The 22,949-nt window shown below is 36.8% G+C and overlaps 1 protein-coding gene across 1 annotated transcript; it reads left to right on the top strand.

Annotated features, from left to right (window-relative positions):
- Nucleotides 1-1,163: 1,163 nt before the first annotated feature.
- On the top strand, nt 1,164-21,488 carry LOC144440889 (medium-chain specific acyl-CoA dehydrogenase, mitochondrial-like). The gene is made up of 11 exons (XM_078130333.1): nt 1,164-1,244; nt 4,361-4,451; nt 4,890-4,987; nt 7,232-7,301; nt 8,401-8,495; nt 8,872-8,952; nt 9,400-9,639; nt 12,899-13,039; nt 19,854-19,949; nt 20,224-20,472; nt 21,301-21,488. The coding sequence occupies exons 1-11, from the start codon at nt 1,203-1,205 to the stop codon at nt 21,379-21,381; spliced, it is 1,284 nt and encodes a 427-aa protein (XP_077986459.1). The 5' UTR covers nt 1,164-1,202; the 3' UTR covers nt 21,382-21,488.
- Nucleotides 21,489-22,949: the final 1,461 nt, after the last annotated feature.

Genomic DNA, 22,949 nt, shown 5'->3' with positions numbered 1-22,949 from the left:
AAGTTGAATACTGGTAGTTTCACTTTGGGAGTAGAAAATAAACTGCAATCATTGCTCAGAACGGCGATACTTAAAATGATCAAAAATTACAGATATTGTTCATTTCATATACACCACCTTCAATGCCCCTTTGTTGATTGGTTTGTAGTTAAGAAAGTAATGATTATACACATCCATAACTATATAATTTCTGAAAGCTTTTGTTCCACTCTTTTTGAATTCAATGAAATTGGTAACAAGAGGTGGCAATATCCCAGTCTAAAGCATTTTCTTACCTCTAATTTTTACTTTACTGTCAAGGTGCTATCTAACTTTTTTTTTATTTATTTATTTTTTTAAATAAATATTTCACCCCTATGTAGTTACTATTTACGTGTTGGTGCTGTCCTGTAAAGCTGGGAAATTGTAGCCGAAAAGGTCTGAATATCGGGACACTACAAAAGAATTCTAGAGTCCGTTATTACTTCAAGAAGGCGAGTTTATTTTTATGAATTAAACTCTAACTGATCATTTGCATATATTCATGTACAATGACGAACAGTGCTAGCTAGTTACTATTTCAAAAAGACTTCACTTTCACTATATTGCAGACATTCACAAAAATATGCCTTTACCCAATGATAATTAATGCTATTTTATAATAATTTCATTCAAAGACTAATCTATTCCTTAATGCAGCAAAGTTTACACAAAAATATAAATTTGAACATAACAAATATAATTTGTATACGGTGTCATTTCATATCAAATCATTTTTTGTGTCATGAATATGTTTTCATTGGTCTTTTCTTATTGACTTTTCCTAGCATTTGGATATGCAGTCCTAATTCTGGGGGAAACAGGAAGACAGCTGACTGCTTATTGAAATTGTTGCATATGAATTTTTCCTCTTCAATGTGTGGCCTCAGTCGAGTCGTACTGTAGAAATGGTTCCTTTGAAACTGCTGCTCCGGTACTAGTGCGAGACGAGGGAGAAATTTAGCCCAATAGAGGGCGCAAATCTTGTGCTCGTGATTGATATCAGCTAGAGTAAATGTATGAAAGATATGCACATGCCCTAACGATTACAATGTCTGGCACTTTTATATATAGCAACTTATTGTCACAGCTAATCATCAGGAACAAAGGTCGACACTTGACAAAACATAATCGGAACGTAGTCTAGATGGGTATATTACCACAAGCCAAGGTTCATTTTGCATATGATGGCCGTCCGAAGTGTAATTGGTGCGGTGAGACTAGCGGTAAGTAACTCAAGTTTGATTGAATTGGGTAGTAGACTAGTATAGCCCAAGGGTAGAATTTATAGCGTACTACCTTCTAGCCCTGACGCCATTTTTTCAAGGTTATTACTCCCTGTCCCCTCCCCTCACTGCTAGTTTGGATGTCTGATGAAAACATCGATAATAAATCAATCAAAAGACGTGCACACATGTTATACATTCAAACACACATGCACGTCCATAGTCCTGCTTGCATGCGGAGTAATCCGGGACTCGATTCTGACAATTGTCCCTCCTACCTAATTGTCCCTCCTACCTGGTGTTTAGAGTCAAGTCAGTAATATAGACTCGTGCACCGTCATGTAAGCAGGACTAGCACGTGCACATCACCACAACCTGAACGGCAATGACAACAAAACAAAGTGACCTTGCTGTTTAAAATAGTAAAGCTAGCCGTATCAAAATGAATTAGATTCGAAGAGAGCTTACTTCATATATTGATATTTTAGGCTCAGTGGAGTTAGAATGTACGGCAGGTTGGGGGCCTGGGGAGAAATTGGGGATGGGTCATGAAAAAAATGAGGGGGGGGGGGGCATGACAATTCTGATGGTCTGAAAGTGGGGGCCCGAAATATTATGCTCATTTATATTTGAACCCAATTAAACCTCAGGAGCAGTCGTTTACCGAGTAAATTAAAAGATTTCTCACGGCTTCGCCGCAATATCTTCTAAAAACTATGTTCAGTGATAAGTTGGACGACAGCCATGCAAATGTATAAATTTGTGTATGCCTTCCGCGATGTCTGATGTCTGTCTGTCTGTCTATCTGTCTGTCTGTCTGTCTGTCTGTCTGTCTGCCCATCTCTTTCCCTAGTCTGTCTCTGTCTGTCTGTCTGTCTGTCTGTCTGTCTGTCTGTCTGTCTGTCTGTCTGTCTCTCTCTCTCTCTCTCTCTCTCTCTCTCTTTTGCAAAATTGTTCACTTCATTCAATACCTACCATACATTTAATTATGAGGCAGTTAATAGCCAAGAAAATGTGTGTGTCTGCCACAATATCTCTGTATAAGTTAAAGTGTAGGTAATATAGCCATACAGTTACATAGTAACGTATTGAGAGTAAAATTTGGGTATTGAAGACAATTTTCAAGTACTCTATGGCTTTTGATAATGTGTATATAGCCTTGTCTGAAATGTAGTACATGTCAGTGTTTGTTCTTGTCCCTGTTTCTTACACGAATTCTTTAATACGTTATTAGTTCAAACATAACTATACATATACTTTATTATACGTATACATGTATTACCAAGCTACCACACTAGATACAGAACATGTCACGTAAATGCTTGGCAGTTTCACAATCAATGCTTATATTGCAGTTTGGGACAAAAGTGAACTTGAAGGTTTCGTAATGTAATCTTTATAGATAGTTTATAAAAGAAGTTAATCTAAATTGTTCTACTTGTCAGTATGAACTTGTCAGAAGTATGAACTTGTCAGAAGGGATTAATACACTTTCTATTTCGGAAACTACGTTATTGACACTACAAATGACCACATCTCATCAGATTCCAGTTTCTATTATACACTAGGTATGACCACCTAAAGTTCTCTAACATACCGGTGACTTTACTATACATACTATATTAATGTCAAGATGCTATTAAACTGCTTTTGGTATATATTTACCCTGTGTAGTCAATAATTATAATTATGATAGTGCTAACCCGGGGATCTTATGAAGTAGATGCAAGACAGTCACGCAGTCCACACTGAGTCACGATCAAAAAATACATGTCACTCATGCGAATATCATATATGGGGGGGGGGGGGGGAAGGGGGGTCGGGGAGGGGGGTCATCATGATTTAGCATTAAGTGATAGGGGGGGTCAGCCTGTTTTGGGTTTTACAGATAGGGGGGGGGGTCAGTGACTTTTTGTCAGCCCAATTTAAGAATCCACCCCCCCCCCCCCCCACCCAGGCCAAAGCAACTGACCGGTCCCTAAAACTGTTCTTCCAATCTGTAAATTGCTGTACATCTGATGGGAAGAAACCAATAACACAGAGACCATATGGAAAACAACGGAAAAATACAACTACCTGAACTAGGCACTCACATATGAAAAAAAATAAATAAAAAAAAAATAAAATAAAAAATCTACCTACCCCACCAGTATTTTAAAATTGAAAGTAATCGGAACCACACAATTTTTTTTATGCCTTATCGGAAACACTATTTGATTTATTTGGCCATTAAGACATGGATGAGTTTGAGTGGAGCAATGTCAAGTCAATTAACTTGCAATTTATTCTTAAAGATCTCTTGCTAACATTCTCAAGTTTACCTTATATTAGCTTGTCCGCTATGGTACTCCTACTTAATTCCATGTTTCTTATCGTAACATCTTAAAAACGATGGGTCGGTCGGTTCAAATGAAAACTCAAAAGAAACCACACAAAAAACAGTATACATGTTGGTGATACTGTCATTTCATAATCATACTGACTCTTAAAGTGTGAATGACTTAGAAATGACAATTAAAGCCAAACAGAATCTAAACAATTTATTTGATTAAAGTGGCCACTGATGGGTATTTATTTGGGATTTTAATTCATAAAACAACTCTACTATGTTTTTATACTTGGGGAAACAATGTGAAATAACATATACTAAATCCTTGTTTGTAACTTAATAAATTGCAAAACATGAATTTTTTTTTAAATTTTACATACTTCTTAGCTGTTTTTTTTTGTAATTTAACACAGATGATGTTTCATATTGTTTTTTGAAGTACAAAATTACAAATTCAAAATAAATACCCATTTGTCATCCATATGGCCATTTTAAAGTTCCCAAATTTGAGCAATAAATGATAAATTTTGCTCACATACATGCTTGTCAGGTGGCCATCTTACATTCAGTGACGTTCTGACTTTTTTCTAATCCTGCCATAGAGGGCGTCTACTTTGTATAATTTCACCAAATTGAAAACTATATACATAAAGTGAGTCAGGTCACGAGAAACAAAGAATTGGATAATGTTGTCCTCAGTCTGCCTTGGACATAAAATTTACCACCCTAAGTCTGACTTGGGCATAAAACTTAGTTACCTTTCTTTTATAAATTTACTTGGTCACAGAGTGTGAAAAGGTTAACATCAGTTTGTGGATTGCGTCTGAAGTCAACACATGCAGGAGAAAGTGACCAAGTACAATCTGGTCTGTCATTTGGTAAGTTTCACCATTACTTTCATGTCTACAACACTTCCACACACTGTGCACCTACACCTACACAGAAATACTAAGTCTCACCAGAAGTATTTGCTAAGGTATAGTTTAAAAGGACATGTAAGGTATAGTTTAAAGGGACAGACTATCAATTGTTGTCAAGTATGGCAAACACACAACAGAGAAAAGTGCAAAATGCATTAAGTTCAAACAATAGGAAATTTCCATATTGAAAATAGCAAAACTTGTGTATTTTGGATGTGGACAGTGAGTTGGTAATTGGAGGGGTACACCTCATATTAGGTATTACTGTTACTACAAAATAATTCCACAATCTCCATTGTATTGAAAATTTACTATTGAGACATAATAGGGATTCTTAGTAAATAAAGTTTATATCAAAGACACAATTAGGAATGGATTACAATTTGTTTCTTGCAGAACTAAACTCAGAACAGAAACAGATTCAAGATCTTCTGCGTAAATTCACAAGAGATGAAATTATCCCAAAAGCAGCAGAGTTGGATAGGAGTGGAAAGGTGGGTATACTCTGTATGAGGTGGGTGTACTCTATATGAGGTGGGTGTACTCTATATGAGGTGGGTGTTCTCTATATGAGGTGGGTATACTCTATATGAGGTGGGTATACTCTATATGAGGTGGATATACTCTATATGAGGTGGGTGTACTCTATATGAGGTGGGTGTACTCTATATGAGGTGGGTATACTATATGAGGTGGGTGTACTCTATATGAGGTGGTTGTACTCTATATGAGGTGGGTATACTCTGTATGAGGTGGGTATACTCTGTATGAGGTGGGTGTACTCTATATGAGGTGGGTGTACTCTATATGAGGTGGGTGTACTCTATATGAGGTGGGTGTACCCTGTATGAGGTGGGTGTACTCTATATGAGGTGGGTGTACTCTATGAGGTGGGTATACTCTATATGAGGTGGGTGTACTCTATATGAGGTGGGAATACTCTATATGAGGTGGGTATACTCTGTATGAGGTGGGTATACTCTGTATGAGGTGGGTGTACTCTATATGAGGTGGGTGTACTCTATATGAGGTGGGTGTACTCTATATGAGGTGGGTGTACCCTGTATGAGGTGGGTGTACTCTATATGAGGTGGGTGTACTCTATGAGGTGGGTATACTCTATATGAGGTGGGTGTACTCTATATGAGGTGGGAATACTCTATATGAGGTGGATATACTCTATATGAGGTGGGTGTACTCTATATGAGGTGGGTGTACTCTATATGAGGTGGGAATACTCTATATGAGGTGGATATACTCTATATGAGGTGGGTGTACTCTTCTATGAGGTGGGTGTACTCTATATGAAGTGGGTATACTCTAGATGAGGTGGTTGTACTCTATATGAGGTGGTTGTACTCTATATGAGGTGGGTGTACTCTATATGAGGTGGGTGTACTCTATATGAGGTGGGTGTACTCTATATGAGGTGGATATACTCTGTATGAGGTGGGTGTACTCTATATGAGGTGGATATACTCTATGAGGTGGATATACTCTATATGAGGTGGGTGTACTCTATATGAGGTGGATATACTCTATATGAGGTGGGTGTACTCTATATGAGGTGGGTATACTCTATATGAGGTGGGTGTACTCTTCTATGAGGTGGGTGTACTCTATGAGGTGGGTGTACTCTATATGAGGTGGGTGTACTCTATATGAGGTGGGTGTACTCTATATGAGGTGGTTGTACTCTATATGAGGTGGTTGTACTCTATATGAGGTGGGTGTACTCTATGAGGTGGGTGTACTCTGTATGAGGTGGGTGTACTCTATATGAGGTGGGTATACTCTATATGAGGTGGGTGTACTCTTCTATGAGGTGGGTGTACTCTATGAGGTGGGTGTACTCTATATGAGGTGGGTGTACTCTATATGAGGTGGGTGTACTCTATATGAGGTGGGTGTACTCTATATGAGGTGGGTGTACTCTATGAGGTGGGTGTACTCTGTATGAGGTGGGTGTACTCTATATGAGGTGGGTATACTCTATATGAGGTGGGTATACTCTGTATGAGGTGGGTGTACTCTATATGAGGTGGGTGTACTCTATATGAGGTGGGTGTACTCTATATGAGATGGGTGTACTCTATATGAATCTGTCTTTGTAGTTCTCAAGCTGTATCATGTTGACACAGGCAGACAGATAGGGACACACACAGGCAGACAGATAGGAACACATAAATGGATTGACAGACAGACACAGATAGACATAGATAGGCAGATATGCTGACACAGATACACATCAGACACATAAACACACACACACATACAAACAGACAGACAGCCAGACACTGCAGAGAGATAGAATGACAGACGTGCACAGATTGACAAACATTGATGGACAGACAGACAGATTGACAAACACGTCAGATAGATAGATTGACAGACAGGTATACCTATAGACAGACATTGATGGACAAATTGACCGACCGACAGACAGATTAACAAACAAACAAACAGATACAGAGAGACAGGCATTATAGCCATCCTACTGGTAGCCACTATGGTAATGAGACAGATGTCTGTATTTTATGGCTTGTGAATGAATTACACAAATTCTAGATTCCTTTTGTCTTAGACAATATAAAAATTAAAATTTATCAAATATGGTCACAAAGTTATAATATGTTAAAATATTGATAATTTCTAGGTGAAAACTAGTGCAGTAATCCTGTATGTGTCATAGCTATGACTGTCACCAACAGTAACAACTTTGTTTTGTTTTATACCAGTATCCATGGGAAATATACAAGAAGCTCTGGGAGCTTGGACTGTTAAATCCAACTATACCAGAGAAATATGGTAAAGGGTTCAATTTGTAATTTTAAGCACCAAGTGTCTAAAGGAAGATCACACAATGTCACACAAGCTCAATAAGCGAACTTTGTCTGTTTAGGGGGAGGGGAGGGGGTCTGGTGTCAATGTGATTGCTGAACTTCATTGTCACACTTCTAATCAAATTTCCACAGAAAAATTTCACTCCTTCAATGATAACAGCTTCTGTATTTACTACTGAGATGTTGATAAGTTGATAAAAATTTACTTCTAATGTGAGATATAGTGCTGGATTTCTGATAGTATTTTGATGTGTTTACAATCATGTTTTCACATTACATCAATCATAGACTATTAGTTTACATCATATATAAATGTGTGTTGTTGGACTTGTGAACATTCATGTAGGGGAGGGGAGGGGGTTTTGACCTAAATGAACTATGTTTGTTTGTTGAGCTTGTGTGAAAATATGCGATTATCCCTAATGTATCAAAGTGTTTTCAAATAGACATGTTATCACGGAAAGAAAAGATGTGTTTTCAAATAGATATGTTATCACACAGAGAGAAAAGAAGTGTTCCTATAGTAAGGTTTCTACACTGATCAGAGTTTACACCAAAGACGTTGTAAAGTGAAATGTTCACGGTCAAAATAAAGATTTTACAAGTGTTAAAACATTGGTTTATTAAACTTAAAAGCATAAATTTAGTTACTGGTTACATTTTTTTCTGGCAGAATTTTGTATTTTGTTGTAAACGTAAGTTTGAATACTTCTATCTACTCTCAGTTTCAGTCACATAGCAGTTGATCTATCAATTTGAAACTGAGTTTATTAGAATTGTAATGTATACTATACCATGGTAGACCTTGACAAACCCTATCTATGTCACTAGTTCTGTGGTGCTCCAAATATGAGTCGAAATGTTCCAAAGCACCATTATTTTTCCCAATTTTTCATAAACCAATATTTTTCTTCATTCAGCTTGATCTAAAGGGTTTGTTCCTACTCCCTTAGAAACTTGTAGTGACAATGCTCCATTCATCATTCTTATTATTTGCCTTGGTTGAAAAAAGAATATTGGTGAATAATAACTAATTACTTATGATATTTTTATTTTACTTGTAGGTGGTCCTGGTTTAGGAATGTTAGATAGTTGTATAGCTATTGAAGAGATTGCCTATGGCTGTGCTGGAGTGGCAGCTTCCGCTAACTCACTTGCAGTATGTTTACAGTTCAGTTTATCAGATCAACTTACGTTTGTCTCTACATCTAAAAAACTACCTGTATTGTATCTTGAATCATACATCACAATAGCTTGATATATTCTTTTATTAACCCTCATTGGGCGAAGTCTGGGGGAGGGGGACTACTTTTTTAGGTCCTATATGTCTGTCCATCCATCCATCTGTGCATCTCTGTGTGTCTACCTGTATCTACAAAAATACATAGGCCAATACATTCAATGATGTCATTTGTTTTTTGACTGCAATAAAATTGTCTTTAACAAAAACATTTGAAATATTGACTATGTCTTTGACAAAGACTTGTGTATTTCTTCATTCATTTTGAATATTGTGTTTGTTTTTTCACTGTTAGCAAATTCCTGTTATGTTCACTGGCAATGAAGAACAGAAGAAGAAATACCTAGGAAGACTAATGGAAGAACCTTTAATGTGTGTAAGTGTTATCAAAATACAGTCTACAGTCACTTTTTGTACAATTTAGTACAATTATTGGTAGCCTGTAAGATATATCATGTCACTCTGCCCTCACAGGCCAGTGTTCTAAAAGGGACTGGGTACATCGAGATTAATGTTCTTTTCAAGTTCACATTCCATCCAAATATAGACATTGCTTTTTGTGATTTTCATATATTAGAGTACACTTTAAACATTCAAAATCAAGCAAAGGTGTTCCCAAGTCACCATAGTATGAAATATTATTTATGAAATATTAAAAAAATGAATGTCTTTGACGGTACAACCATCACAATCTGTTCTTAATAATTATAAGAGTTGTATACAATTTATTAGTTATGAAATTTGTAAAAGTTTTCATAAAGATTCAACAAAAATGAAAGTTGTGATTTGAGAAAATAAATGTTTTTTGACTTGGTATTTCCAGGCCTATTGTGTGACAGAACCTGAGGCTGGGTCAAATGTCAATGGTGTCCAACTCAGAGCAGAAAGAAAGGGCGATGTATATGTGTTAAATGGACAGAAAATGTGGATTACAAATGGTGGTGTGGCTAATTGGTATTTTGTGTTGGCCAGAACTCATCCAGATCCCAAGGCTAAGGCCAGTGAAGCATTTACTGGGTTTATTGTTGATAGAGATACTCCAGGACTTCAGCCGGGTAGGAAGGTAAGAATTTCATATTTCTGTTTACGACAATATTTTGTACTAGTTTATTGCTGATAGAACACATACACATATACAGATAAGTGAAAGTGAATTAATCTCATTTTAATAATAAACATAATGAATGAATAATCATATTTGGTACAAAAATACATAAATAAACTGTGCTTGCTCGTAACTTTGTCAGATATACTTTTCTTGAAATTTCAAAACTTAATATGCTTGTTTCCCCACTTTCCTGATTGGGGTGGTCTTCAGAATTTATTTACAAACACATCTGTTTTGGGGTGACATCAGGAAGTATGTCATCATAATTTCCTTAGAATTACCCTGCTTTTCTTATGTTTCTTTTAAGTGTTGTCATTGCCATCATGACATTGACAGTCTAGACACTTGCTTGTTCTTGCCAGAGAGGGCACTGTCCCACAAAATTTATGGGCGGGCACAAATATTTTGACGTCAGAGCTGAAAATTTGGGTCGGTTTGGTAATGTGAAACAGGAGAAAAATATGGTCACCCTTATCTTATAACCGTGACTCTAAATTCAAACTTTTGTTCAGAGTATAAATCCCTTCATTTTATTTATTACAGGGAAACATTACAATTCTGCCGATGCTAAAAGTAACACCTTTTAGCACCTTCTTACACCTGTACCCATATGGTGAATAACGCCACCAGCCTATGCTTTGGGGCTATGTGTAAATAAAACTTGTTTGTCTAAACTAAGCATCTTGCTGGAACTCGTTGACACCTCTCAATCCGATAATGGTCAGTAGTTGTACCTCACATCACAGACAAGAAACTGTGTTCCTTGTCTGTGCTCAGATGTTGTACCATGGCTCACAGTCCTGCTTGCAGACAGTGCACGCGTTTCGCTCAACACCGTCCTACGAAAAGTAACCGTCCTATAGCGAGTGCGAAAACAAAATACTTTCGCACCAATAACAAAATAATTACACATAATTTTTTTTATAAAGCTATCAAATATTAGCAATCGGTCGAATATGTACTCATTTTACATCTTTTTGACGATAGTAGTCGCTGGTACGATCACAAAAGGTGTCGAAATCGGAACTTTTCCAGTTCCGACTGATTTCAAAGTCCCGCCTTACAAACTCCGCCACATTTGATCGGGCGTCCGCTTGGGCATAAATTTTACGATTGAACTTGTGATTTCGGGATTTCTGGTCCTCCGGACTGGGACTAGTACTTTTGTAGCCAAGGCGAGGTAAAATTACTAAATAGTCGATTTATTGTTGATATTTGAACACAGATGCGTTAAATCTTTAGTTACTACTATACTAGCATTTCAGGTAAGCCCAGGTTTCACAACTGTCTCTTTGTAGGCGACTTACTCCGTATGCAAGCAGGGCGACATGGACCCTCAGACCACTAGTGGTCAACCGGTCTGAGATGGATCATAGACCTAGTAGAAATGTCTGTATTTGTGAACAGTAAGGAATGTCTCTCAGATAGACTGTGTCCATGACTGTACAATGTTGTGTCAATCAAGGCCTCTTCGCAGGTTTGTGAAAATGATGCTGGGGACTAATCTCCATTTCAAAAAGGGAAGTTTTTCTAACTGAAAAAGGTGTTTGTCCTGAATGTTCGATAACTTGCATTTCCGTCATTTTCTCGTCTCTGTTAATTTTAGCGACGAAGGGATATGATATTCCATAGAACGCCTTTTGTTTTATCAATTACAAACAATAGCATGTGAAGGGCGATATTATGTTGCCTTGTCCGAGAAACGGGAAGTACACTAGCTGTTTTCACTTCACTGCTCACACTTACATTGAAGAGCTATGTAGTCAGTAATCTTGGCTAGTCTATTCTATTGTCAAACAGAATTTTCCCTCAAATTCAACATCACTGTCAGAATATATTCGAGAAAGGTTTACAACGTTTAAACTTTATTCATCCTGGATCCAATAGCAAGTGTACATTCTTTGATCACGGATTTGCGAGTGCAAAACATTATAAAACTTAAAAGCACGGGACTGCAATTTTGTGTTCCTTGTCTGTGTAACCTCAGATCACTGAAAATATTCATTAGTGGTCTGAGTCTGAGTTGGAACACATCTCCGTTTATAGTGCTAGTTGTGTGTATTCACTAAGCCGTTTCAATATAATAATCATATGGATGTTTTATTTTCAACATCACGCAAACCATTGGCCTCTTTTCATGGTAGCGATTAGTCTATCTGCTAGACCTCGGATGTTCTTCCGATACAATACGACACACGACCGAACATCGCTATCGAGGATGGAACATCCAAGGCAAGCCCTCACTGCGAACTTCGTTCGCTTATAGTAATTAGTATCGAAAGAAAGCACGAACATCTAGCAGCAAGATTAGGTAGCGATTTGACAGACGCCAACAAAATCGAATTTTAGACTCTAATATTACTCTTCGCACGTACAGAGTACTTTTTATAGGATAATATCATAAAAAGTGAATCAGAGCAAGCATCTAACCTAGAGTCTAAAATCAGATTTTATCCGATAATGGATATTTGTGTAATGTCGCGTCTTCATGGGGTCAGGTGTAAAAATGATGGGTCAAAGTTTGGAAATGTGCACTCAGAGAACTGCGACACAACTGCTGACAGAGAGTTCTCAAATCATATTTCAGATCTAAGGTGGCTATTGTCCTGCGTGTTCATTATAAAGCGGCCAAGTTCGCGTCACAATTTGTAAAATAACACTACGACATTATACTAAACAATAAAGAATAAATAAGCCTTTGAAGTTTCTGTGCTCCTACTATAAATACTTCCTATGAATCTGGCCACAGCTACTCATGTCCTAGTCTAGCTGCTAGACCTCAGGTGTTATTCCGAATTTACAATACGACAAGGATGGGCGTTCGCCGTCACAGCGAACTTCGTCGGGAGAAGCCCGAACGTCTAGCAGCAAGACAACCTCTTTCTATAGTGGTCTGAGCGCACCATGCATACAATGAAAAGATGGAAAAGAAGATTATGCAAATACCCGACACTTCTTTATTTCTGTTGATATAGATGATGAGGCCAATTAACACATTTCTACCAGCTTAGCATATTAACTAACCTCGGATTTTCGAGGTTGGGAAGTTCTCAATTGGTCATACTTTAGCATCGGAGAGAATTATAATGGATTGTTATAAAACAAAGTCAAAACCTAATAAACTTGTCTATTGTTACATATTTATACCTCTGTTCTCACCATCCTTGTAGGAATGGAATACATATTTATACCTCTGTTCTCACCATCCTTGTAGGAATGGAACATGGGTCAGCGTTGCAGTGACAACCGTGGTATAATATTTGAAGATGTGGTTGTTCCTAAAGAGAATGTACTGATTGGTGAAGGAGCTGGATTTAAGATTGCTATGTTAGCCTTTGATAAAACTCGTCCACCAGTAAGTTATTATCAAAGTTTAGACATGGGAAATGGTCAAAGATATGAACTACATGTATTATCATGAAAATCTTGTTTTTTTGAATATTTTTTTTTGTTTATTTCAGCTGTTTTTGAGAAAATAATGACACACTTTGTTTGGAACAAAAGTTTAATTCAATATTATGTAAATGAATGCTGTCATTCAAACACTGATTATCTATATTATCTTAGGGTTGTCGGTGGTCGAGTGGTTAAACCACTTGCCTCTCTTACCACTGCGGTTGGGGTTCGAACCCAATTCAGGGTTCGATTAAATTTACCACACTGTAAGTAAGAAGAGTGTTGTTCAGTTTGACTCTACCGAACAATGCAGGTTCATTACAACTTTGCCGATGATAACATGTACACAAAGATGTACGCCCTTTATCAGCTGCAAACGCGCCACCCCCCCCGATTTCTCTGGGCGAGGAGTAAACAAAACATGTTTGTCTATGGTATTAATGAATGGGGATTATCAACACTGAATACTATGATCATGACCAAAGTTCTGCACTTTGAATTCCTTGTTACAGCCACCGACAATACGTTACAGCATGGTTACAACTTCGAGAAATACTGGTAATCGACGTTCATATTTCCACAATCACAGTTTCCACAATTTGTCAGTCACTAGAAGAGTCATTGTAGTACAACCCAATGTCGTTGGATTTTTTATATTAACATCATGTTCCGATTACTTTATGTGCTTTCTGGTCGTTATATTTCTCGAGGATGTGATAAGGATGAAATGACTTTATAACGCCGTTGACCCGTCTTGACGTATGTGCCATTATAATCATAAAATACACACGCCCTGACGGTTTTTTTTAGCTCCGCTGTCAGCGAAAGCTGAAAGCGTAGCTTTAGGTATAGGTGGGTATTGAGGTATAGAGAGTAGAGTGAATCATAGGTGTCCGTCAAACTTTTATATTTTCACTTTCTATTCCGAAAGTGACAGTCGGAATTCTTCGATATTTGGTGTGCATGTTCCCTGGGGGGAGGCTATTCAGATTTGTTCATGCCAAGTTGATCTGTGCCATTTTCAATTTTTTATGATTTTTTTTTCAAAAATGACTTTTTCATCAACTCCTCATAAACTTTAAGTCAGATTGCTTTGATATCTGGTGTGTTGATGCACAGGGGGTAGCTTACTTAGATTTGTTAATTTCAAGTCATCTCTTCTATTTTTTATGATTTTTTTTTTGAAATTTGAAAATAAAAAGAATAAGTTAATGAGCATAATGACCGACGCCATATTGGAAATCAGTCCGCGAGACTTTAGGTAAAGTGCAACTTTTCAAAAGACACTATTGACGTCAAACAAGCAATGTAATATGTGCTATAGTCTTAATTCTACGCATTGTGCGCCCAAATGACAAATATTTGTTCGAAAAAGGTTTGTTTGTAAACTTCAAATCCAATTCTCCACCCCTCCTACAGAATGGTTCATTCCAGTATATGCACTCATTATCATTGTGAGAAGTCTTCCATGCCTGAACTGAAGTGTATCGAACGATTTTTGACAGAGTCAGTCGTCAATAAAAACGATAATACTCTTTCTAAAATTACCACATTTTGAAAGGGAAAGTACTTTGTGGTTCATTTATGGAGTTTTGTTTTTGTACGATCAATATTGGTGGCAAAATTACAGCGTCAAAATTACCGATGTGGTAGTTCCGTACGGCGACAATCCCAAGTACCCGGATGCAGGAGGGACTAACCCAGAAGCAAGTCGTTGTCAGCCATACGTTACAGTGCAGTGGTAACATCGTCCGAGAAATCACTGCGTTCAGTGTCATTGTTCACAGAATTGTTGTTTTCGAGTGAAAACCCGTCTTGAATTGTATAACTCTAACATGTCAAGTTATATTTTGAAAGTTGTATCGCTAGTTTGAGACGATTTTCTCACGTACTATCGGGGCTTACTTGGACTTGGACCTTACTCCAGTTCATCGGGAAGTTTAGCCAGCCCGATAATTCTTTCTGGTTTAGTTTACAACACTTTTGATCGCGCAGATTTTGTTGTTGTGATGAAAAGAAATTTAAAAAAAGATCACTTCATCACTTAATCGAACATGAACGAGTGTTACCACTGTAACCAGGAGGGTCTATGCTGTAACGTATGACAAGGGTTCGACATACACGTACACGCTGGTCCGCTATTCCGCGAGTCAAGTAACTTTCTGTAAGGACCAGTAAAGGTTACTAAAATGTCCGACGGGATAGTGACTTTTCGATAGGTATATTAGGGAGCTCAGAATTCAAACCACCGGCTATATGATGAATTCACGGTCATAGTAAAATTCATTTGATTTTTAATTTGCTATTTTGACCAACTCTGGTTGTCTATTCGCGATAAAATTACGATTAGTTTGGAAACGGGGTAGATTTTCTATGATTCCGTGTCATGAAAGCATGTGTTGTGTAGTTTTCGAAAAGCACACCCGGTGGGAAAGTCGCCCAACAGGCGATCTCGCGCCATTGCTGTACTACGTGGCACTTTATTCTGGCGGGGTGTCTCTTGAAAACGGGAATAGCGAAGGATGAGCCAATCAAGTGAGACCTTTCAAATGTAGCTAATATTATAGCCAATAAAATTAGTTGTACGATGATATGTGTATAATAAGGGTAAGGCTGGCCTCTACACTGTAACAAGTAGTAAAGTTGAAATCTTTGTCGCATGAATTCGTATTTATGTACGGATGCGTAGTCTTTCTGAACAGTAATTTTTAGATCAGTTAGTATTTAAACTACGTTTCTGAGTTAATTATTCGGTAGGTAATTGACGAGCTCCCTTTGTAAAAACGCTGTACAAATTGGATGTCAGCATTCGCCCGGCCACGTTCAACGGAACTAAGTGAAGCTCAATCATAACAATGGTGGCTGTCAAAATCGTAGACGCAATTTGACCGTGTTGTTATTTCAGTGAGTTTATTCAGCAAGAAAACAACGTGTTCTATGTTTTTGTACTTCCTACATGATGTGATGATTGTTTTTTTTACCGGTACAACTTACAGCCTACAATGAAACTGCTAACTTAGTAACACTAGCCCCATACTCAGGTAGGATTTTTAGTGCCGTGTAGACGGGGCTACTGACACGATTCCGTGTTCCATGTTCCGTGTTCATGTTTTGGGGCACATTTCTAAATACGCGAAACCAGTTATTGAATGTGTAGTGGATATTGATATTCAGTTTGAAAAATTAAAATCCTGAACTTTATTTTGCGAATGGTTTTGTCATTTCTTAGTAATTATAGGGCCGACTGTATCACGTTTAACGTTTATGTCAACCCGGAAGTACATAGACACGAAAATAGACGAGGTGACTTGTACATGTAATTAGTAACAAAATTTTGCTGTAACTGCTGGTAACCTTCAAATTTATTTATTTTTATGTTGTAAATACATTCTAATATGCACTAAGGAGAACACTATAAAGACTTGCTCCATGGGAAGGTAATTTTTTGTCTTTTAAAAATGCAATAGTTAGATCAATGTGTACCAGAAATGTTATGTAGTATTTAAGCTAGAAATAAGACCACATAACATCTTATTACTCCCCCCCCCCTCCAATTAAGACAAACTACTCACAGAAAGCAACAAAAAAAGAGAAGAAGTTCCAAAACATAAAAAAGAGAATAAAATTACAGTAAGGAGTTGATGATGCACAAACAACTACAAAGAAATAGACAGTTCAATTACAACACACGGTTTGAAATAAATATGATGGGGTTTGGAAAAGTGAATTAGAAGTAGAGCAAAAACTAAGAGAGATGAAGAGCCTAAGTGAACAAGCGAAAGCACTTAAAGATAGGACCACCAATTTTTTTGCAGGACTACTACGTTATCAATTTTACTAGTCCTGTGGGATAGTGACTTTTTTACTCCAGTGTCAAACCCTGTTGGCTGAGAATGACTCTCTTTCGGGTACTTGGGGATTGTCGCCGTACGGAAACTAAGATGGCGATTAATACATTTCTTCCCTATATATATATCTACTACAACTAGTACAAGTTGAATGTTGTTGACTTGGTAAATTTGTTAGAAAATTTTTTTTTTTTGTTGTGTGCATTTCCCAGTCATTTTTTTTCTGAGATTTTGTGCAATTTTTCATAACAGTAAATTTTTGTTATAATATGGTGACTATGGTATAAAAGTACAATACATTACCAACTTCTGTGTAAAATGTGTTTTATAGTGAGACATCATATGAAACCACTAACCACTTTATTGCATCGCTAAAACAAAACTGCATAGTAAAGAGCTGAAGAACTGAACCACTTCTACATGTCACCAAAATAAAAAATAAAATTAAAAAAAAACCAGCGGAGCTATTCTGACCGATAGGTTGCTTGTTCCAATATAAACTACCAACGCCTCAGCGTTTCCCCCCCAACTTGTCTATGGCGGACGTTTTCTGACTTCATGTCTTTTTTTTTTGGGGGGGGGGGGGGATTTTGACACTTCTCTGTCAAGTCTCGCTCCGGCTTAGCATATTAAGTACCCCGAAATTCTGGGGTTGTAATTTTTGTATACAGTGCGAGTTATCATCGGCAAAGTTGTAATGTTCTCCGGGTACTCTGGTTTCCTCCTGCATTAACACTGAACCCATGAGGTATGGCCCTCACTGGACTTCTTGGGAGACAAGTGTTTATATACTTAAAGAACTATCCAGTATAAATAAAGATTATATATATGTCACTATTCAAATAACCAATGGTTTTTCAATGCAAAAATAGACCACACACACACACAAATGTTATCTTTGATAGTTATAGAACTTAATGCAGGCACTGAATACATGTCTATATCTGCAAGAGTTCCCATCCTGACATTTTCAGTCTTGATTGAATGCCCAGCAAAATTAAATGGAGTCTCCATTGGTTCCGAACTTTGGTTCAGTTGACTTAACGTAGTTCATGTCAGTAGCCCTTAAAGTTAAAGGCCAGGGTTTCAATCCCAGGTTCTCACATTAGTGTTATCTTATTAGTTAAAGGCCAGGGTTTCAATCCCAGGTTCTCACATTAAGGTTATCTTATGTTAAAGGCCAGGGTTTCAATCCCAGGTTCTCACATTAGTGTTATCTTATCAGTTAAAGGCCAGGGTTTCAATCCCAGGTTCTCACATTAGTGTTATCTTATCAGTTAAAGGCCAGGGTTTCAATCCCAGGTTCTCACATTAGTGTTATCTTATCAGTTAAAGGCCAGGGTTTCAATCCCAGGTTCTCACATCAATGTCATCGTATCAGTTAAAGGCCAGGGTTTCAAGCCCAGGTTCTCACATTAGTGTTATCTTATCAGTTAAAGGCCAGGGTTTCAATCCCAGGTTCTCACATTAGTGTTATCTTATCAGTTAAAGGCCAGGGTTTCAATCGCAGGTTCTCACATTAGTGTTGTCTTATCAGTTAAAGGCCAGGGTTTCAATCCCAGGTTCTCACATTAGTGTTATCTTATCAGTTAAAGGCCAGGGTTTCAATCCCAGGTTCTCACATTAGTGTTATCTTATCAGTTAAAGGCCAGGGTTTCAATCCCAGGTTCTCACATTAGTGTTATCTTATCAGTTAAAGGCCAGGGTTTCAATCCCAGGTTCTCACATCAATGTCATCATATCAGTTAAAGGCCAGGGTTTCAATCCCAGGTTCTCACATTAGTGTTATCTTATCAGTTAAAGGCCAGGGTTTCAAGCCCAGGTTCTCACATTAGTGTTATCTTATCAGTTAAAGGCCAGGGTTTCAATCCCAGGTTCTCACATAGTATTATCTTACCATTTAAAGGCCTGGGTTTCAATCGCAGGTTCTCACATTAGTGTTATCTTATCAGTTAAAGGCCTGGGTTTCAATCCCAGGTTCTAACTTTAGTGTTATCTTATCAGTTAAAGGCCAGGGTTTCAGTCCTATGTTAATTCTCACATTGGTGTTATCTTATCAGTGAATGGAGTCATAAGGAGTACATAGGATTATTCTTTTGTTTAGGACCAACATTTTGTACATATTTCTGTCAGACAACTGTTTTTAAACCCTTATATTTTAATCCTAATCCTAATCCAAATTGGTCATTTCAATTAAATTCTAACATGGATTTAAAACATACAATGGGCAATATATGAAAACACTGAGATATTGGTAACATGCATGTTTGATAATTGTATATTTCATTTGTAGAAAATTTACTTTCTGCTTATTTCCTCAAATTCAAACATGACAAATGATTAACACAAATTAATTCTCACATGATTAATTTTTCAAGATATATCTCTACAGTAGCTCACTATTGTCACATTTTATCTATTCCTTTACTATACCCTGTTTTCCATAGCATGCTGTAAGTAAGAAAGCGATAATAATAATTAATATGTCATTAAACATTGCTGTATTATCAGAAAACCTTTGCTATCAAAATCACTACATTATCAGTTGATATGATACATTATATTATAGGTAGATATTATTGGGATGATATTATAATTATATGTTATAATATGCTTTATTCATAGTACCGTGGCTGCCGGCCTAACGTACAGAAATCAATGTATACAAAAAAAACTGCCAGTGTAGAGGTTTGATGTGACAATCAGGAATGGTACATACAAATCCACATAATAATAGCAAATAAAACCAAAATTAGTCCATCATACTTTGGCGTAAACGGAAAGCAAAAAATACAAACTTTGCTAAATTATTCTGAGTATGAACATGATTTGTTCTCATCAAAGAATAAAATTTAAATTATATTATTGGGTTGATAACATTATCAGTTGCTACTATTGTAAAATAGATTTGTCTTCTTATTCTAGACGGCAGCACAAGCTGTAGGTCTAGCACAAAGAGCTTTGGATGAAGCTACTAAGTATGCCTTGGAGAGGAAGACCATGGGGAAACCCATTGCACAGGTTAGAAATATATCAAAATTGACTAGAAGAAATATAAACACATGAAATCCATTACAGATATGTGTGCATTCATAAAATTAAAAAAAAAAACATACCTGACAAATACGTCTCCATAGTGATATGCATTTTACAGAGATGATGAATGAAATATGTCAATTAGACATGCATATGAATATGAAAGATATCTACTTGTCAGGTCAATTTCATACTGTATATGTTATTGTACATTGACAACTGTAACTTCAAATTCAATGTTGCGTTTATTTCACTATAGCATCAAGCTGTGGCATTCATGTTGGCTGAAATGGCAATGGGTATTGAGGCTTCAAGACTTCTAACTTACAAGTCAGCCTTACAAACTGATCAAGGAGAACAGAACACTTATTTGGCTTCCATTGCAAAGGAAATGGCATCTGTGGTAGCCAATAAAGCAGCTAGTGATGCTGTACAGATATTTGGTGGCAATGGATACAATAGTGAATATCCTGTAGAAAAACTAATGAGAGATGCAAAAGTATACCAGGTAAGTTGTGATTGGTTGACAAACACCATAGTGAGAGATGATTGGTTGACAACTGTGTAGGTGATGAGAGATGATTGGTTGATAACTGTGTAGGTGATGAGAGATGATTGGTTGATAACTGTGAGGTACTTAAGAGGTGATTGGTTGCTAATAGTTACATAGTTGATGAGAAATGATTGGTTGACAATTATAAAGTTGATTGGACATGATGGGTTGACAGTTGTTGGTTATGAGAGATGATTAAATGATCTATTACATAGTCAATGAGAGATGATTGGTTGCCCACTGTAGTTGATGAGATATGATTGGTTGACAATTCCATAGTCAATGAGAGATGATTGGTTGACAATTGCATAGGTGATGTGATATGATTGGTTGACAATTGCATAGGTGATGTGATATGATTGGTTGACAATTGCATAGGTGATGTGATATGACTGGTTGAAACTGTGTAGGTGATGTGATATGACTGGTTGAAACTGTGTAGGTGATGTGATATGACTGGTTGAAACTGTGTAGGTGATGTGATATGACTGGTTGAAACTGTGTAGGTGATGTGATATGATCGGTTGACAACAATATAGTTTCAATGTACAGAGTTAATATACATTAATATCACTGTTGACGTACAATCAGACTACAATTTTTTACCCATAATTCTCTGATTTGTATTCATGGATGTTCCTTGTTTGATAACTCCCGCTATTGGCTGTATTTCGTACGATTGTAAGCATAACAATTATATGTGAATAATAAACAATAAATGTTGGTATGTTTACGACTCTCTTTCTAGCAATCATTTCAATCTCTTCTTTTCATTTGTTATAGATTTATGAGGGAACGTCTCAGATCCAGAGAATCATCATATCAAGAGAATTGATCAACATGGTCAAAAGTGGACAATATTGACATTTCAACCAATCACCTTCTTCCATTTATGTCACACGCCAAACATGTGACTACCAATTACCAATCATAGGGCATACTTATCATAAGGATGTTCTAGTTTACATGTTCACCTATAAATGCATAATGCAAAAAAGTTATGTTAGAACTAAGGCTGATGTAACTGCTAATCCAGTGCCAACTTGTAGTCACATGACATGCATGTGATGAAGTGGATGACCAATAGCATTCATTGATAGAAAATAATTATAATACTAAGACATTCCAATCAAATTTTGGACTGATGATCATATGTCAGACATTTTGACCAATATATATTTACAAAAAATAAAAGTAAATAATTGGCGTGTTATTTTATGTACTGAAAGTTAACGCAGAATGTAACTTTAATCTAAGAAATCTTGAAATTATATTTTCCTCTTCAACACATAAACATGAAAAAAATATTACTAATATGTAAATTGCTTTTAATAGTATCATAAATTTTATATCTTTTATATGTTTCCACAGTGTTACACTTGTCGTCCAACTTGGGGTCATTCTGTGGAAACGGTGATACCATGAATGAAGAGATCATATTGGGTGATAACAGAAAAGTACAATTTGTAACCAACCAATGAACAATAAACAAAGATAGTTTTACTTTTACACCTTGTTTGTAATATTACTATATTATTCCTCTGAGGAGGTGATCACATATGGAGAGGTCGATGTGTGAGAGGAAATGGGGTGGTTAATTTGACCTTGCCAAAAATTGTCGACAAATCTCCTTTCGTGTCTACTTGATTATACAACTGCACCATACTGAAGGCTTCAAAGGTACGATAATCGTTGAGAAGGGGCTGAGAGAATCCTCTTTTTTATAAGTACATTCCTCAGGAATAAATGAAGTTGTGAGGGGGTGAAGAATCTTAAAAATGAGTAAACAACTTTAAAGTAAAAAACTGCTGGACCGATTGCCATGATATTTGTTTGGTGTATTACCTTGGGTGTCTAGCTGGGAAATTGTTCAAATCAAAATGATCTTACCACCGGTGTGTGATTAGGGTCAAAAAATGTGATTGTTGGTCAAAAAACTTAAACTCAAAAACTACTGGGCTGATCAGTCTGAAATTTGGCGGGAACATTCTTAAGGGTGTTTAGATTAAGAATAGTTCACGACATGATGATCCCATCAGTGATATGCAAATTAGGGCTAAAAATGTGTCTTTTTGGTCAAAAATCTATAATTCCAAAACTACTCAGCAGATTGGGCTGAAATTTAATGGGGATGCATCTGGGGATGTATAGATGAAAAAAATATTAAGCCTATTTGGATATCAATATAATTAACAATGGCTATTTGTACAATAGTATTTGATGTACATGTATTTACAGACAATGCACAAACCAAGTTATTGTGTTCAAACAGTAAATATAGATTGGTTGTTCTGTTTAGACAACCTGTGTCTATGTCATTGGTTGTGCAGTGCTATAAGTACGAGTCAAATCACCATTAATTTTGCCAATTTTTCATATATTATGCCCGAGGAGGTATAAATATGTTATTCTTTCATATTTTACTTCAATCA

The sequence above is a fragment of the Glandiceps talaboti genome, chromosome 10 (assembly GCF_964340395.1).
Source record: "Glandiceps talaboti chromosome 10, keGlaTala1.1, whole genome shotgun sequence".
Taxonomy (NCBI): Eukaryota; Metazoa; Hemichordata; class Enteropneusta; family Spengelidae; genus Glandiceps; species Glandiceps talaboti.
The sequence above is the reverse complement of the archived record's forward strand: the minus strand, read 5'-3'. Positions and strand labels throughout refer to the sequence as shown.

Coding starts and splice junctions, on each gene's coding strand:
- LOC144440889 (XM_078130333.1), top strand. CDS start 1,203: ATGATGGCCGTCCGAAGTGTAATTGGTGCGGTGAGACTAGCG. Junction 1,245..4,360: donor TTGGTGCGGTGAGACTAGCG/GTAAGTAACTCA, acceptor ACTTGGTCACAG/AGTGTGAAAAGGTTAACATC. Junction 4,452..4,889: donor ACAATCTGGTCTGTCATTTG/GTAAGTTTCACC, acceptor TGTTTCTTGCAG/AACTAAACTCAGAACAGAAA.